The sequence below is a fragment of the Primulina huaijiensis genome, unplaced genomic scaffold (assembly GCF_012295235.1).
Source record: "Primulina huaijiensis isolate GDHJ02 unplaced genomic scaffold, ASM1229523v2 scaffold43111, whole genome shotgun sequence".
In the NCBI taxonomy this organism is placed as follows: Eukaryota; Viridiplantae; Streptophyta; class Magnoliopsida; order Lamiales; family Gesneriaceae; genus Primulina; species Primulina huaijiensis.
In genome coordinates, this window is record NW_027360409.1 from 1 (window position 1) to 18,598 (window position 18,598).

General features: G+C 36.2%; 3 protein-coding genes and 1 pseudogene across 4 annotated transcripts; 2 read left to right on the forward strand and 2 right to left on the reverse strand.

The window, feature by feature from the left end:
• Positions 1-275: 275 nt before the first annotated feature.
• LOC140969939 (inositol-phosphate phosphatase-like) lies at positions 276-2,995 on the forward strand (the record flags this gene model as incomplete). Its single annotated transcript, XM_073431463.1, has 10 exons — positions 276-395; positions 1,207-1,287; positions 1,396-1,499; positions 1,574-1,658; positions 1,983-2,037; positions 2,118-2,161; positions 2,308-2,376; positions 2,472-2,572; positions 2,641-2,697; positions 2,787-2,995. Coding segments are annotated over 10 exons (813 nt in total), but the record flags the coding sequence as incomplete, so codon positions are not given.
• On the reverse strand, positions 2,976-4,729 carry LOC140969940 (cytochrome b561 and DOMON domain-containing protein At4g17280-like; annotated as a pseudogene).
• Positions 4,730-6,479: 1,750 nt separating this feature from the next.
• LOC140969938 (uncharacterized) lies at positions 6,480-8,446 on the forward strand. The gene is made up of 2 exons (XM_073431462.1): positions 6,480-7,889; positions 8,252-8,446. The coding sequence occupies exons 1-2, from the start codon at positions 6,591-6,593 to the stop codon at positions 8,330-8,332; spliced, it is 1,380 nt and encodes a 459-aa protein (XP_073287563.1). The 5' UTR covers positions 6,480-6,590; the 3' UTR covers positions 8,333-8,446.
• Positions 8,447-11,319: 2,873 nt separating this feature from the next.
• On the reverse strand, positions 11,320-17,538 carry LOC140969942 (RNA pseudouridine synthase 6, chloroplastic). Of its 2 annotated transcripts, XM_073431466.1 has the most exons (12): positions 17,260-17,538; positions 16,289-16,417; positions 15,913-16,167; positions 15,731-15,812; positions 14,818-14,933; positions 14,683-14,737; positions 14,271-14,382; positions 13,959-14,128; positions 13,129-13,451; positions 12,954-13,048; positions 11,849-12,263; positions 11,320-11,655 (listed from the first exon to the last, which is right to left on the reverse strand). In XM_073431466.1, exons 1-9 carry the CDS (start codon positions 17,520-17,522, stop codon positions 13,179-13,181), a joined length of 1,455 nt encoding a protein of 484 aa, XP_073287567.1. In that variant the 5' UTR covers positions 17,523-17,538; the 3' UTR covers positions 11,320-11,655; positions 11,849-12,263; positions 12,954-13,048; positions 13,129-13,178. The 2 variants fall into 2 exon arrangements, with proteins under 2 accessions (XP_073287567.1, XP_073287568.1); XM_073431467.1 differs by lacking the exon at positions 11,320-11,655 and having other exon boundaries at positions 11,760-12,263.
• Between the last annotated feature and the right edge of the window lie 1,060 nt (positions 17,539-18,598).

Consider the following 18,598-nt stretch of genomic DNA (forward strand, 5'->3'; position numbering starts at 1 on the left):
GAATCTGCAGTGCACTGAACTCTGCTTTGCTCCCAATCTCATCACATAATTATCAATCAAGAAACAAGAAAAATGCCCGAAAAATGTATAATCCGTGCCATTATTCTACGTTTTTATGGTTTACTCACTCACAGATGCGCATATAAAATATTAGTGGTTACGAAGGTGTAGAGTGGGATTGTACTTTTGTGATCAGATTTTGATTTCAGATTCAATGGAGGATTTCTTGGCCAAGGCAGTGGATGCGGCTAAGATGTTAGCATTTATGAGATTAGCTTTGGCCACACTATTTGTTGTTTTGCTCGATTTTTTGTCATCTATTTGATTTAACTTCTGCTTCTAAGGTCATTAAGCATGGGTTCTATCTGACTAAGCACGTTGAGCACAAGGGCCAGGTACGATCTTCGCATAATTTTGATCTAATTAATGGGTACGTGTCTGGGTTGTCCTATGTCAAAATTTTTTGTTTCTTAGAGATGTTTGATATACAAAATTAAATTTCAGGTGATAATGTTATATCACTGTAGAAATTCGGCGGAAAAATTCGGTGCTTTTATAACAATGCTAGTTTTATTTCAGTTAGATGTTCAGAAGTTGGAAGTGTGGTGAATATGATAAGTGATTTCTGAACTTTCGGGTATTTCGAATACTTTGTGTGGATGCTCCATAGTATTGTTTCAGTTTGCAAATCATATGTTGAACATGAAGTATCAATCAAGGACTTTTGTCAATGTTACAAAATCTAATGTTTATCCTCGTATTTTAATTCTTATCTGGACAAATCATTGGGGTGCCTTAGTAGTGGTCGAACCTACATTATTTTTTGTGGTAGAGGAATTTGAATCTGCGTGGTCCTTGGTTAAGAAAATGTATATATTATACGTGGTCCCTGATGGGGGTGCCAATGCACCTGATTAAAGTTGAATGGTTTTGCATCTAATCTTCCCTCCAGATAGAAAAGTTGGCGGCCCTTTGCTTGGATGCATTATGAGTAGTGAAGTGAGATAAACTTAGGTAATAGGAATAATTAATTTGTCAAGGTAAAAGCTAATTAGGTGTGACGGGTTATTTCCTGTTTTTGAAGATTGCAGAAAATGATGGTCAAGCAAGGAAAAGAGAGAACAAAGGCAGCAATAAATCTTAATTTTTCTTGTTTCTGATAATTTTTTTGACATATAACAATGGTCCATTTGTTCCTGTGGATAGGTGGATTTAGTCACAGAAACTGATAAGAAATGCGAAAAACTGATTTTTGATCATCTCAAGCAACATTTCCCTGAACATAAGGTCAACTCTCTATTTTGGCCTTTTCGTTTTCCGGTGAAAGTTCTCAAATCTAGTATTTTTCTGTTACTTGGTTTTGCTATTTGTTTTTTTTATGCTTTTCTACCTTAGTTTGTTGGGGAAGAAACCACAGCTGCTTATGGTGCTACAGAATTGACTGAAGAACCCACTTGGATTGTTGATCCTTTGGATGGAACAACTAATTTTGTGCATGGGTATGTATCTTAATTCTATTACGTTTGCAATGAGACATTCTGAACCGTAAATCATTAGATGCGTTAAATCCTAGGTTTCCATTTCTATGTGTTTCTATTGGATTAACAATTGGACGGATTCCAATGGTCGGGGTTGTCTACAATCCAATTATGGATGAGGTAAAATATTCACCTTCGAATTAATTGTTTGATTGTTTAGATATTAGGTGATGCTCCAACACCTAACATTAATCATCCTATCCTAGCTCTTGCACCTGCTAAATTTTCATGTTTTCTACATCTATTGTTGGTATGTCATCGACAAAAAACTCAAATGCACAGCTAATCAAATGCGTGTCTGTGCACTAAAATAATCACTAACTCGGTTCTCTATTCTTTTAATATTTTTACAACTGTATTTTTACTTGGTATTCATTTGTATCCTTTTTTTATGTAGTTTGCTAGTATATTGATAAAAAAAAACGTTTGATTTTCAATTTTCAGCTTTTTACGGCCATCCATGGTAAAGGTGCTTTCCTCAACGGGAAAGCCATAAAAGGTATGTGCCTTTCTGTTTAGATCCTTACCTATCCATTCATGGTTTGGTGTAATGACCACCAGTATATTTGGTATACTCAGTATCTTCTCAAACCGAGCTTGTGAAGGCACTTCTTGCAACAGAGGTTTTGAACTTAATATATTAAATTAATAATGCTTGGTTGTTGGATAGTTGTTGAGTGTATCACTCAGTGTTCTTTGTAAAATCAAAAAATGACCTATCCGTCTTGCCAATAAAAGCCCATCAAGTTTAATTAAATGGAAATTGCAGGTGGGAACAAAGCGTGACAAGGCTACTGTGGATGAGACCACAAATAGGATCAATAGCTTACTCTTCAAGGTGACAGGGTACCCGTCTCATAATACGGATTTGGGTATAAAATCTTTTACTTCCTTGGGTAAAATACCTGAAGGTATGGGTTGTCAACTGATCAGGTTAGGTCCCTTCGGATGTCTGGATCTTGTGCATTAAATCTCTGTGGGATTGCATGTGGAAGGCTTGATCTGTTCTATGAACTTGGTTTTGGAGGCCCTTGGTAAGATTCTTTTAATATTTCACTGGACCCTGATCTTTTAGATTACTTACATTTAGTTGACCTTTTAGGGATGTAGCGGCTGGTGCTGTTATCGTAACTGAAGCTGGAGGACTCGTGTTCGACCCGTAAGTAACAAATTACTCCAGTGGTGACAATTGAACAACAATAATTTGGTTTCTTTATTATATTGTAATTTTGAAATTGTTTTGTACAGTTCCGGTAAAGATTTTGACATCACGTCTCAACGTATAGCAGCCTCAAATCCTCTCCTGAAGGATGGATTTATCGAGACATTGAAACAATCAGAATGAGGGGATACCAACCAGAAATGCTGAAACTTGGGATCAGAGTTAAGTTTCTTCTTTCTAAAAGCATTATCCTATCCTCATGCCCTTTTGTGAAATTATACACAACTCACAACTGNGTCCAGATTTAAGATGTTGAACCCCTTGAAAATGTTGACGATGCCTAGTACTGTGATGAAATATCCAAGGAGATGGTGGTACATGTTCCAGTAAGATCTGTACTTGTGGTTCTTTTTTGGCCTCAGAAGCAAAACCAACACCTGTGTCCAAAGGAGACGTTAGGAACACTTTTCAAAAGATTCAAGAAACTCCTTTGACTTTTCTTGACTTCAGATTGTTGAGTTTGAACAGGTGGAGAGGAGTGCTAACTGAAACGGCATTGTATGGTACCTGGATGGTTGCTATAGAAAAGAGGATTATGCCGATGATTCTGTGAGATGTGAATTGAATTCCATGAGACTGACTTCCGAGTTGGAGACGGGTAGCCCACAGCCCACAACTCCCATAATATAGCCTGAGGTTTGGCACGTTGAGTGAAGGTAAAACCATGCTGGGTCTGCTGTAGGAAACACCTTTAGGTACCTTGCTAACATGGCACCGAAGGGAATCATGATCCCCCAGCTTATTGCATTCAATACACCATGAATCTGAATATTCACTGAGCACAATCAGATTGACAGTTTAACCAAGTTGGAGTACAATAATTAGCGCTGGTTTCTTGATATTATAAAGTAAGAATTTAAGAACTCGCATTTCTTCTCTTTGTTTTCGAGATTTTGACCCCTGTTCTGGTACCCGTCTCCCCTGAAATAAGGTCTAAAGTTCCCATGGATTGGACATTAGGTCCAGAAGTAGAATGGGGGGCCGGAGAATCGCTTGAAATCAAACCTTCTTGCCACATCTGGTTGACAGTAGAGCTAAGATTATCAAGCTTTAGTGTAGCAAATATCACAATTTCTTTTCCTGAATACGTTGCCTATAAATCTGAGACTGGAAATCTCAAATCTCCTTCCTGTAACTTAGTCTGATAACCAGTGATAGGTGTGGTGTAAGCTCTCATTGTTGCATCAGATTTCTGAAAAGCCACAAATGCTTGAGCCCCTGCCATGCCTCAAGAATTTGGATTAATGGCCCATGCCACCCAATTCGAGGACGAAACCCCGCGTGTCTGTAGGCAATTAACTGTTTGAGCAGATTGGTCATAATCCCAGTGTAGAAAAGAGTTCAAACATGGCAGATCATTGCAGGAACTGAAAACCTGGTTACTAGCAAAGTTATAGGTTGCACATGATTGCGCATAGGATTACACATGCTGAGAAAGCAGAACAGTAAAGATCAATACAAGTTTCAACATTCTAGTGTATTATGAAACTGTAATATTGGATTCTTATAGAAAAAATAAAGAACTGAAGTCATGAAAAATAGAGAATATAAAAAATGAAGAGTGTTTTTGGACAAAATTAATGGAGAGATAGGCTTATATTATATAGAGTGAAACAGTAGGTGGGACATTGAGTGGTTAAAGTTTGGTGAGCGAAGGTCTTTTAAGAGGGGAAAAAAAAAAAGATTTCCACTTTATCTGAGATTTAGCACATGGTAAAATTCGGTCTAACAAATTACGGGGAAAAAAAAAAAGAAAAAAAAAAGCGATGGCTAACACGGTATGAAGACCTGGAGGCCATGAATTCAAAAGTACAGGTACACAAATCTCTTTACATCTCAGTAATACATGATCTTTGATGCTTGTTTATTAGTTTTGTTGCTTAAAACCCAACCACTATGTAGGTGTATGTATTGTGTATAAATTGTAAGTCTTGGGTATAGGCTTCTCGATCTATAGCATATACATATATTATATAAAGCATAAAAGTGTGATTTGTTTAGCTCTCGTTACATTTACATGGTGGAGGATCATGTGCAATTGATCATTATTGCATATTTCAATCATCTGAGCATAGTAAGCAGGAAAACATTTTCTCTCTTATAAAATTATATGCGAACGACTCTCTCCCAACTCAAAAAAAAAAAAATTCAATCCGGGGTCGTCTCCCCTCCAGGCTAGCACAAACATATTTCCATATCCACTTCATGGAGATTAACAAATACCTTTTAAGATGGATTAGATAGGTTAGATATCGTAATGTCCGACGGAATCCAACATTGTTCAAACCAACCACTCAAGGCTCCTCTTCTCACCAATGACCAAACCAAGTGGGGTTTTGAACAATTCATTAGATTTTTTTATTTAATTTTTTAAAATAATAAAAACCCATTACCTTTTTTTGAGTTTGTAATAACTATCACTTTAATTAAATGTTTACTTCGACGAAAATTAAAAACTTGGGTTTGTTTGGTTCTGTTTTAGAAGTTTTTTTTAATGTTAAATGTGTAAATATGATATATAACCAAGAAATTTGAAATGGTTGAAACTGGGTGAGCAAAGAAACCACTGTAGCCTGATGTATTCATACATTATTTATTCAGTTTTGTATAATTGTTTGTTCGAAATAAATCCAAATTGAATGCAGGTTTTTGTCCAAATACAGGAAATATTCACACAGATGTCAATATTAAATATTATTTAGGAAAAAAAGATTTGTACTAAAAGACAAATATTAAATAAAAAAGTATATATATATATATATACTCCGATTTAAAAGTAAAATGTCGTGTCTTAATTAAGTAAGGTGTAAGTGGCAGAAACCGTGGTTGCTGCGCGGCAGAGTGGCTTGACCCACATCGACTGCCACACGGCATCCAATAATGTTCTCACTAACATAATTTTTTTATTAAGCGTTGTTTTTTGTCTCATCCTTAATCACTTATATTTACTCACGTGTATTTAAATTCATGACATTGATTGACTCAATCTAATCTAGAGTAAAAAAAATAATATATTTTTTTAGATCAAATCATATATGATATCTATCTCACAAAATTGATATATTGTCGTGTCTCTAAGAATATTTGGAATAACGTTCGTGCGTGGTTACACATGAAGAAAATTATGGGCTCACCTTCGGCTGTGTTAAGAGTCTTCGGATCCATTTACTGAGGAAATTTCATACTGTCAAGGATGTGTATTGCGGCCCTAGCAGCAACCATCTATTACATATGGATCTTACGAAATAAAGTATTATTCGATAATGAAGTTCCTAACATTGATCAGATTCTTACAAATATTAAAATTCACAGATCGGGTGAAATTATAGATGTATTGGTGTAATTGTTTTCTTTGTTTCATTTTTTTTCATGGGAATACCCAGAATATTTGTACACTAAGCTCCAAAAAAATTGTTTAAAAATCGATTGGACAAACACGCAACATGTGTATTTGATGCTAACAAATCAAGATATTAGCATTTGTTAGGAAAAGTAGTAGTTGAGAAATTTGATTTTTTTGATGGACGAATGCTTGAAACAAACTGTTGAATCCTCATAATAAATTAAAACATTAATAATTTTTAATCCAATATAGTTGATACTGTGTTCAAAACGGAGGAGCATCCCAGCTGTGGCTGTGAATGGCAACAAAACCAACTTTTCATGTCATTCCCCACACGCAAATCACTTCCAAAACCAACCAAATTCAAATTCAAATCCCCTATAAAAGTCATTTATCTACTCACCTCTACCTCAAATGCCCGTTCAAGAAACCTGAAGTTCATCGTTTATCTTGTTCAAACGAGTGTGTTCTTCGCTGATCAGTCACCATGGTTTCGATTGAGGGTTCCCACTCACACCCCGGCTGCAAGATTGCTTCTTCCTACTCCCAACAGCGTCTTTCCTATTTCTACACCCCGCCGCCGTCCTCAGCTAGGATCAGCCGCTCTTTGGGCCGTTCCATGCGCACTGTCAGGTCCAAGATTTTCCAGAGCGATCCTGCTGACCCGATCTCTGGTAAATATGGCAGTGTTTCTGATGAGTGTAACGGTACAGTTATCGATAAGGGGCCAACTGAATTTGGCATTGAGTCGTCAGCTACTTCCGAAACCTCCTGTTCTTCCTTCGATCTTGACGAGTTTTTGGGAATGTCGGGAGCCTACAGCGACCTGTTTTGTTCTAGCGATATTTCGGCTGAGCTCCAGCGACTTGCTAGCGTGACTGAAGCGGATGATCCAGGTATAGACTCTGAGCCCGAACCCTGTTCCGAGTTCTTGTTTTATTCGGAGATCGTAGCAAGCGTCGCAACCGAGTTTTTCCGGCCCACTGTCAGAACCTGCGTCGATGAATTGCAATCAACGTCACCTGTCGTGAAACGATCGGCTGCGGGAAAGTTAAGATTGTTGGCGATATCACGGGCTGATAATCGGGCACTGATTGGAGAATCCGGCGCTATACCCGCTTTGATCCCTCTTCTCCTTTGCTCCGACCCAGGGTCCCAGGAGCAGGCGGCCACCGCTTTGCTCAACCTCTCTCTCCACGAACGCAACCGACCTTTGATCACAAACGCTGGAGCCGTGAAATCCTTAATCCAAGTATTGAAAACAGGCACCGGTGTTTCTAAACAGAATGCCGCATGCGCGTTACTGAACTTGGCCCAGATGGACGAGACCAAACTGTCAATAGGAGCTTGCGGGGCGATCCCACCATTGGTTGCACTGCTGATGAACGGGTCAAATAGAGGGAAAAAGGACGCATTAACAACGCTTTACAAGCTGTGCTCGGTGAGGCTGAACAAGCAGAGAGCCGTGAGAGCTGGAGCAGTAAGGCCACTGGTGGGGCTTGTAGCAGAAAAAGATAGCGGATTGACGGAGAAGATAACGGCGGTGTTGAGTAGCTTGAGTGGGATTGAACTAGGACGCAAGTCGATAGTGGAGGAAGGTGGGATCGCGGCATTACTGGATGTGATCGAGAGTGGAAGCGATAAAGGGAAAGAGTTCGCTGTGTGGACTCTGCTGCAATTGTGCAGAGACAATGCTGATAACATAGGATTTGTTTTGAGGGAATGGGGTATTCCTCCTCCTCTCCTGACTCTGTCTCAGACCAGAACCTCAAAAGCTAAGAATAAGGTCAGTTTTTTTCAAAATATTCAATTGTTATAATTTAATTTGGGGATAAAGATTCAATCTTTTTGTCCCGAAGATCTTCGTCATACAATGTTATTAGCAGTGGCGGAGTCACATGGTAAGACACCAAGTCGATTTTTTTAAAAGAAATTTATATGTAAATTTTGTATAATTTTAAATTAATACGAGATTAGTCGATAATTTAAAATATTAAAAGATTTTAGAGTTAAAAATTCTAATTCGGATAGAAATATGTTCCTGACTTCCCTGATTATTAGTCAATTGTTGTCAAAAGATGAAAAGACAAATTTTTGGAATAGTTGTGCTGTCTTTTTTGAACTGTGTTTCTCTTTCTTTTTTGGCAGGCTAAAGCTCTTATTCGGTACTTAAGTGAACCAAGATTGGAAGCTTCTTCCTCAAATCCTAAGGGTAGAGCTAGTTTGTAAAGTATACATTTGTAAAATGTAAAGAGTTAAAAGATTTTTAAAAAAAAAAATTTTGAGAGAAAGATTCAATAAAATGAAACAAAATAAAATAAAAGTTGTTAGTTGTAGTATTAAGATGAATGGCTTTTGTTCTATTGTCTTTTCTGCATTTTGAGGAATATAAAAGATTGCTATCAAATATAATTTTTAAAAAGGAAAATAAAAGAAAGATAACAACTTAACATTGTTGAAAACCTTGCATGGCCAAGAAAAAATGTTCAGGCGCTGTATAATTTGGAAAAAGATTGATTTTGAAGGGCTTGAGAGAATGATTCCACATTTAGTTGAAAAATCTTCAAAGGCCCTTCTAAAATATGTAAAATACATATTTTAGGAGAAACAAATCGTAAAACCGACTCGAGCCAAATATGATAGAAGAAATTGCTGATCTTCTTGATTTAACATTTACAAGATTATATTTCTGAGAAGTCCAGTCCATTCAATTTTTGTATGTGTGTGCATGTCACGTGCAACATATATAATATTTATAGCAATATTTCTTTACCCCAAACATTGCTGTAATTTGCAAAAGCCATCAAGTTGTGCCAATGGGGACTAAGCCAAGACAAACTAGGGTAAACTACGACATAGGATTTGATGTCAACGTGCTTACCAAAAAGGACAATTCGATAGCATAATATTAACACGTACGATAATGAATATCTCCCCAGATTTGGCCCGTAATAATACTGCGGAATCCTATCAAATTTTATGTTTCAAAAGTTACATCCAAATGAAGCAACCTCACCATCGACTCTATAATTAAGGTTGGATCTGAGAATTTTTGGGAGTGTAATTAATTAAAAAAAACAAAAAATAATTAAAGCAGTACTAATTTCTAGCATTTGAAGATATATCTTTAATTTAGAATAATTGTATTGCTAAGATTGATTATAGCATCTTTTGGTTTATTGTTTGGGACGTTGCTAGATTGTGTAGATTTTTTCCCTATGTTTTTAGGTCTCTTTGGAAATTATGATATTCTGGGTTGACAATATTACGATTTTGAATATTTCAAAAAAAAAAATCAAATATATTTGATCTTTAAAAAATAAAAAAGAAAGAAAGAAAATCACATATAGTTAATTTTTATCTGAAGAAATTCGCAAACTTTAGGCTGAAACTCACATTATGATCAAAAAATTGAAACCAACCTTGAATTCAAGTGCGAATTTATTCAATGTGAAGCTCTTCTTCAATAGCAATTCATGTGTTTGGATAGGAGAAAGAGTTTAGAAGATAGTGAATAAACTCTTTAACAAATTTATTCAAAACTTAAGCTGACCTTAACAGTTGTTAGTTGTTTTCTGAAGACATAGTTGACCGCTAAAAAATTGTTTTTCGAAGTGCAAAAAGGGCTGACCGGTACTAGTCAGCTAATATATTATCTTGACTGAATCTTGTAACAAGTAAGAAAGATAAATAGATACAACAGATAGATAATACAGTGCGTAAGACAAAGAATGAAAGATATTATGGAAATTCGAATGCACAATCTTTTTACATCTCACCTTCTTCCGATAAAGAAAAATTCACTAGAAGACTTTGCTTTTACAACTTTTGTAACAACTCACTTCATCTATGACTTATTTACTACCTACACTGAAACTCCTAGTATCCTCTTCAACAGTAAACGCAAACAACAATTGTATCTTGAACCCTAAATTCAGACAAAATCACAACTCTAACAGATAGCTTTTAAAAGAGCAAGTTGGGTTGTTGAGTAGCACATGATGATCCTTCATGATCAAATATGGTTTGAAGGTGTGTGCTATGTTGAGCAACTTGATGACAGAAAGATAAGAGTGCTCAATATCTTGTTTAAGACAGATTTGCAGAATACTTCAGATGTATTGTTGTTCCTCAATGATGAACGATCTTGCCTTTTAAATAGTTGAACTTCTCCAACGTTCAAATCTCCTTCAATGGTCGTCCAACTTGTTTTGTTAGCCGACACAAAATCTATGCTTTTTGTCTTCTTTCCTTTCATAGTAAGCCAAAATTAATTCTCCTCGACATCTATCAAAATATGGGAATTAACGGTTCTGAAAAAGTTAATTCATGAAAGGAAAAAATATGTGCGGATCTTTGTCTTATTAGAAGACATTCTTGAATCAATGAGAGATATAAGCTAATGTGCATGATTGGTCAAATGATTTCTTGAATTGTCTGGCTGGTAGGTAGATAAAGTAGCTTGAGGTAGACATATACCAGCTGGATATAGGTCTGGTATTTACCCTCCATCTCGCTGCTCTGGTTCGTTCGGCAACTGCAACAGAGGAAAATCCATTAAAGAGCCTCTAGTCGCTGCACATAATATGATTCTGTCCCATGTGGCAGCAGTCAACGTATATCGTAATGTATACCAGGTATTCACAGACATCACTACCTTGACTCAAGTGTCTCGGTGGAAGCATTTGACGTTTTATGTTTCTTTGGAAAACATTTGTGTTTAGAAAGAACAAAGGAGGCAGCATCGGGATCACAATGAATTCCATTTGGTATGAGCATCACAGCAATTCCGCAGAAGATAGATTAGCAGCTGAGCGAGCTCAATCTTTCTTTCTGAATTGTTCTTATTTGTCAAAACTTAGCTACGGTTCCGCTGAGTAATTACGTAGTATCATCTATTCTTATTTTCATTCTTCTCTCATGCTACTCCTAACATTCCCATGAATAGTGAATAAAAAAGGCTAGGAGAGCAAATTAATCGTCATAAGTAAACAAATATTGGAGTAACATATCAATTCTGAATGGAAATGGTGTCAAATCGGGTGAATCAAAAGTGGATTTTGCCACAAATTGACAAATATTGGATGGAATGCCTCTATTCGGTTTGGATATACCAGAGTTAGTCCTGCATATCGAATAATGCTGACAACAAAAGGTCTAATCCACAACAAATGATTGTCAAAGCCAACTCAAATGATTGTCAAAGCCAACTCACTTCCCCCGGAACATTGTACCTTCTTTGTCAAACCTTATGTTAATACCTTTAAACAAACTTTTTTTTTATCCCTTTTCAGCTCTTACCACTCAATTTTAATTTAAATGCAGGTTCTTAGACCCTATACTACATGTAGCATATCCAAAAGAGATGCATCGTGCTCTGGGATATCTACTCCCAGCATTTTCTAAGGAAGATCGTAAGAAAACGAGGCAAGGATTGGACTTTATTGGGATAAATCAATATACCAGTTTCTACAGTAAAGATTGCATTTACTCCAAATGCAAATCAGGAGCACCGGGAGTTTCCCGAGCAGAGGTTCTGGCACTGCGTACCCCTATCAGAGATGAGATGCATATTGGCGAACCAGTGGGTACGATAATCTAAATTAATGTAATTTAACACCTTACTTTAAGTAAATCTGACTAAAACTCCAATTCATATGTAGACTGCAGTTGATTGGAATTGCGTATATCCTCAAGGAATGGAAAACATCGTGATGTTCTTAAAAGATATATATAATAACACACCTAGGTTCGTCTCTGAAAACGGTTTCTTTACACAGCAGACAAAGTTTCAAATGTGTTTCTGAAAATGGACGGCTACTTCCTAGGACTTGGAATTGTGGAGAAACCAAGTTCCTCAATTACAGACACTCCCAATGATGTGAAGAGAGTCGAGTACCTGAACACCTATTTGGATCCTTGGCAACTGCAATAAGGTGTAATTGTATATAAACAATAAAGCGGTTGTACATAATAAAGAATATTGGATTAGTAGTTAACATTTGTCCCTTAAATCACGCTGTTAACAGGAAAGGAGCAGATGTGAGAGGCTACTTTGCCTAGTCATTGCTCGATAACTTTGAGTGGCTTGATGGATATACTGTAAGATTTGGACTACACCATGTTGATTTTGCCACTCTTGAAAGGACTCCAAGATTATCTGCAGATAGGTACAAAGGGTTTATTTCAATTATAAGAAACATGCAAGTGGTGCCTACGAATAGGCACACAACTGAATAATGAAGTTTCAAGAATTAAAAACAGAGGTTCAGCGTTTTGTTGTGAAGGAAAATAGCAAACACCACCGAAGAATCTTCCAGGAACTGAATAATGATGTTGCCATAACTAAACACAGAAGATCTAGTGCTTTTGTTGCGCCTTCCAGCATTCTCCGGCTATGTTTCGGCATTTTTTTAAATTTTCCATATAATTGGTTTATAGCTGGTTATGAATGCGAGATACGTGGCTATATTAATAGAGCCCTTGAATACTAGATATATTCTTTGGATTTCCAAGGTCAAAAGCTAATACACTCATATGCAACACCGGCGATTCTCTAGCATAATGTACAGAGTTGCATCTCCACATAAACCAGCGTTCATTTTTGTTCTCAGAACTTGATGCAAAAAAATTTTAAAATAAAAACGGGTAGCAGATATATAACTTTTCAGGATCATTCAAACATGTATCAATTTACAGGAACCCCACCCCTAGCTACGCAGAAAAGGAAAAAATGTTTAAACCATTTAAGTCATCTCAGGAAATACCATTACAGTATCAAGGGTGGTTTCTGATCGAAAAGGCTAGATGTTATACGACTCTATTTTAAAACAGGAGCATATTAAATTACCAAAATGAGATTTCTGTTCCGCAAACTGATCTGCCTGCAGCCTGCCACAAACCCATCTTCCTTTGAATTTGTGATAAAGAAGACCTCACCAAAGACTGCTATTATATACAATACATTAAAACTATGTAAAAAATAGCCAATGCTACGAGTTTAGATGTAAGTTGTAAAGACTGACTTTAGCAAGAAATATGAGGAACTGTTAAAGCAGATCTTCCTGGCACACATCTACTTCCACCATGGCGATCCTGCCTCATAATGATGTTCTTCCCCATCCCATGAAATCTGACATGCTTGAAGACCAATCGAACTGTTAGGTTCCTTTCCATGGTGTGCAATCCATGTGTCAACAGCTAGAGCTTTATCATTATCAGTGGTGTATGCTTTCTTGTTCATGCCAAAAGGATCAAGTCCAGGACAGTTAGCCTCTGAAATTGCGGCTGGCATATACATTGAGTCACCCACAAGAGGAGCCCCACAAGCAGCTAATTGTGCCCGTATCTACAGTCATGACATCATCTAAGAGTAGAAATATAAAAACTGCTGAGCTAGCTATTAAAGCATGATGCCACTGGTTTAGTCTAATGTGTATTTTTATTTCACTTCTATTATTGAAGCCTACCATAACAAAACATGCAGCGAAAAAATTTCAAATGAATTGAACAATAAATCATTCACACATTTATTGAACAGTGAAGAGACTCAGAAAATTCAAATTTGTCATCCTCAGAATGGCTAAGCATGCGAAAATAATTTTCAAACAATCATGTAGAATTAGTTTTCCCAAAAGCTCAAACTCGCAGGAAAAAGCCGAACAACAGTTTATGCTAAAAATTTCTCCCCAATGTTTGAATTCATTGGAGATAGTCCAACAATAATGTTTTACCAAGATAACTAATTTATCTTTTCAAAGGAAAAAAAGAGAAATAGGAATAATAACAGCGCATGATAGAAGTAAAAATTAATCCTAAATTCTCCCCGTTCCCTCAAAGAATTCAGAACCAGTACCTGATGCGTGCGACCTGTCAGAAGGTTAATTTTACATTCATATGCAAAAATTTTAGCAGGCCATCCACAATCCTCAATGCCATTATTCTCCTCGATCATATTATTTGGCCAGGGAACCTTCCTGCATTCTAGGACCTCAAGTTGGCACAAGTGCCAGCCATCGATGAAATCTGCACATGCAACAAATTTACATTGTGTCTGATTTATGTTGGAGAACATACATCAATGGTGGGTAAGGATTACAACTGAAGCCAATGAATAAACTCTTGGCTAAAGAGATTCAAATGATTTGGAAGACCATGGATTGCTCACCTCCAGAAATAAGCCGAGGTGCAATATTAACTGGCCGCATGTAGTGAGTTATTACTCCAATGGGCACAGGAGCAGCGGCAAGCGCAAGATAAAGCTTCTTGACCTTTCTCTCCTGAGGACAATAAATATGGATTTTATCGGTCCTATCCTTTTGAGATTGTCATGGTCTATTCTCTAGTTTTTGGTGTTCCAGTAAGAATTGGTGCACATAAGTTAGACGAAAATGAGGATAGAACGCTACCGATTTCGTAATTTAATTAGGGGATAGTGCAAAAGAGCAACAAATTGCTGTAAGCAAGGGAGAAAATAACTAACTAAAAAGTCTTTGTGTATGTTTGCAAGGAAATAAGCTTTAAAATGAACATTCTTTAAATTATGACAGTGAATCAAACAATAGGAGAACGCAACCAACCCTTATTTTAGCATGGAAAACCGAGCAGAACTCTTTTGTTCTCGCTAACACTACACTGCATATAAAGAATGAAGGATCACCACTCTTTAACTTCACTGCTATTTGATAGAAAGGGAATATTCAATCTTAACATACCAGCCCTCAGTGCAGTTATCAATCTGGTGGGTAGTGATCAACGGAGATTCTAATCCTAAGGCACGAGTAGCAAATGTCACACAACTCTCTTCAATATTATCCGTGGTTCCTCCGACCTAATCAGATTAAATGGGTGACATGAGAAAGATATGTAGTATCTTTTAAGAAATAACATCAAAATCTCAAGGAAATTAAAATTGATCATTACATGCTAAATTACGGTTGCACTTGGATGAGAGAATTTGATTTGGAAGGAAATATTTGATTTGAAGAGAGATTTGGAGGATGAATTTGAATTTTGAAATGACCTCATATTTGGTGAATTTCAAATTCATTATAATTATCATTGTATTTACATAAATTAGCAAAAGAAGAATTTGAAATTCACCCAATATAAATTCATCCAGGCTATTAAATGGAGTTAAAATCAACAGATTTGAAATATAGCTTCAAATACTTCCATCCGACGCAACCTAAGAGAAGTCCAGCACAAATTTATGCATGTTCACAATAAACTGAAGAATAAGCTGGGACGGACCAGAAAACTGTGGCAGTTTAAAAAGTTTCTTTCGACAAACCCAACAAGAAAATGACGCATGACTCAACTTTCAAACTGGACTAATACAGCACATGTAGATAAATGTCCAGAAAACAGGTAAAAATAAGACAGCCATAAAGTGAGAAAACTGAAGGAAAAATGTCAAATTGAGAGAATAACACATGCAATCCAGTTATAGACATAACAAGTTAATAACCTTGAAAATTATCACTACAGGAGAAAAAGGAGAACTCAAAGAATATATTAGTGCACAAATCATCGAATGAGAAAATAGAACTTTGAATGGTTTCAAACAAGCTCTCCTTTATTAGTGCATGGCAAGAATGTCATTGATGAGAAAGACTGATCACATACCGATGTACCCGCAGGTTTGTCCAAAACAACAAAATATTCACTCACAACGATAATTCGAGATCTCCAATCGATTTCATAACACCTGACCACATCAGGTATAACACGATCACCTTACTTCTCTTCGTGACATAACAACAAAGTATAAATAACAAGGAATAGACATATAATTACCCAATTGGTACCTAGGAAAGCGCTTTGGATGTACGTGCACCCTTAAATAAGTACCGATTTCAAGAAATTCGTCGCTGCGAGTTATCCGACGTGTTTTTTGTGCTTCTCGTACTGTTTTCCCTTTAATAGATGCTCTTTTTCCTAGAACAACTAGATCAGTAAATTCTCTAAAAAGTTTCATTTGCTCAAATGTTGCGCTTGGAGGTGGGTTTGGGCATACAAGAGCATAATGCACAGCTCCAAAAAGAATGAGATCTGAAACAAACCTTCAAAAGAGAAAATAGAAGCCTCAAATTTCGACCTAATACATGTGCTAGACAATTGGAATAGCATTATCGCATTGCAAACCAAATTTCACGATAATGGCTAATAAATGATAGAACTCACATCGGTTGAAGATTCAAAGTCTTGCTAATATATTCTTGAACAGGTCCTTCTTCTAAAACAACCAAGTGTTCCACCCTCGGTGGCCCATTGTGGGAGGGGCAGGGGAAAAGACGGGTATAAGTAGGGTAGCTGAAATGAGGGTGAAACTAGGAAACTTATAACAATAATAATGATAATACCAATCATTGTAATAATAATGAGAACAATAATCATAATATAAATTAAAATAATAATGATAATTACATTGACGTAATGATTGCAGCAATAATGATATGTTATAGCGGGCATGCATATCAAGAGAGGACTTAATCATTGTTACTTATTGATGCTTTATTTTCCAAATTCATTTCCTTGTACTGGCATAGGAAAGATCAATTGCTGCAAGTTTGGCATCTATCTTCAATGTCTGAAGGTGTCTCCAACCAGGTCGTTGGATTTAAAATGTCTCAAGAGATTTGGTCTAATATTGAACAATGTTTGGCTTCTATTTCTAAAGTTCAGGTTTTACAACTCAAGATTCAAATTCAAGACAACAAAAAGAGGGTCATTCTCTATTTGTTTTTTCGTTGTCAACTGCTTAGATAGTTTTTGTACGGTCCTCTACAGTTTCTCATTGGACAGCTTGTAAGAGAGTTCTCCGCCGTCTCAAAGTCACCCAACATCATGGTCTCTTCATTAATCCAACACCTACTTTGGACTTAGTTGCCTATTCTGACGCAGACAGGGGGAATGAGTATGGCACAAATTTGATTGATGTTTTATTAGTGGCTTCTGCAGTTTTGTAAGCAGTATTTAGTGTCGTAGTCCTCTCGCAAGTAACAAGTTTTTTCTAGATCAAGTACCCAAATTGAATATAGTCTCTTGCTCATACAGCAGCAGAATTAGTAAGGATACAATGGTCTTCTTCATGAATTGACAATCAAAGAAAACAGTTAAGTACCATAGCGGAACAGGGAACGGCACTTGATTACCTATTTTCAGAGATTGAAACTGAAGAAGTTGAATTTTCATCCGAAAACGTGGTAGATGCACAACTTAGGCTTCTTGGTCCAGCATTGAACTTCTGGTAATATCGAGCATTATTGAAACAGGATCGGCAGGTAGTTTGCGTGAGCGCTAGGTCGATAGGAGTGATGAATCTCGCCAAGCGATAGGACGCCAATGAAACGGAAGAGAAAACATTACATGTGAACACTGACGATACGGCGGGGCTGACGCCGGCGCCAAATACCATTGTCGGCGTACTTGTGGTCTCCACCGTCAGACAACAGGTCTCCTTCCTGTATACAGAGTAAAATCGTGTGAGGCAACACTGTTTGGCTATACTCGCAACGATACAAGTTTTTTGGGCTAACAGCATTTAGCTCCTTGTAAAATTCCTACGTAGAATAAAAACCCTTGTAAAAAACTAATTAGCTATTAAATCATATATAATTCAAAAAAGAAGTTAAAAAAACTCTTGCATCGGAAATTATAGTTACACAAGTTTGAAACATAAAAATTATCGTGAAATGATTTCAAAGGTCAATTTTGTAAAACGAATATTTTATTTGGATCATCTATGAAAAAAAAATTATGTCAAAAGTATTATTTTGTTGTAAATATGGATATGGTTGATCCATCCACGAATGAAAATCTGTGATATTATCTCACAAGACCTACTCAGACTTGAAATGCAATTGTTTTTTTTCCACTTTTTATGATTTAAAATGACATAAATACTCTCAAATATTTAAATATATTATTTGTTATTAAGATCTTCCTTATCCAATTATTTACATTTAGTTATTGAATTGTACTGCTTTAAAATTTTAATTTATAAATTACGAAAAAAAAACCATTTGAAATAGTGAATTGACCAACTTGCTAAGTAAATATGTTATTTTTATAATTTTTAAAAATACACAATAAAACTCACTAATAATATTATTGGAAAAAGTAAACTAAATAAAAAATAATAAGAATTGTTGGATCAATTAAGTTTTAGTTATTTAACAAACTGAGTTGAACTGAACTGAACTAAACATGAGTTAAACTGAAAGCACTAAGACAAAATCGGTTTAAAGCCTAACGGATATCAAAGTCTACAGAACTAATAGATGAAGACCAACTATACTAAAAGATAGTAGAGTAAATGAAGAAACATTATCTGAAGAATGAATTAGTTAGTCTATTAAGAGTTACAAAAACGAATTATTGGATAAATTATTCCATACAAATACTCTCTAAATTGTCAGAAATCTATGATCACTACCGACAATGTAAAAATTTTCAGAAATGACAGTGATGCGAAAAAAACAAGATTAACAG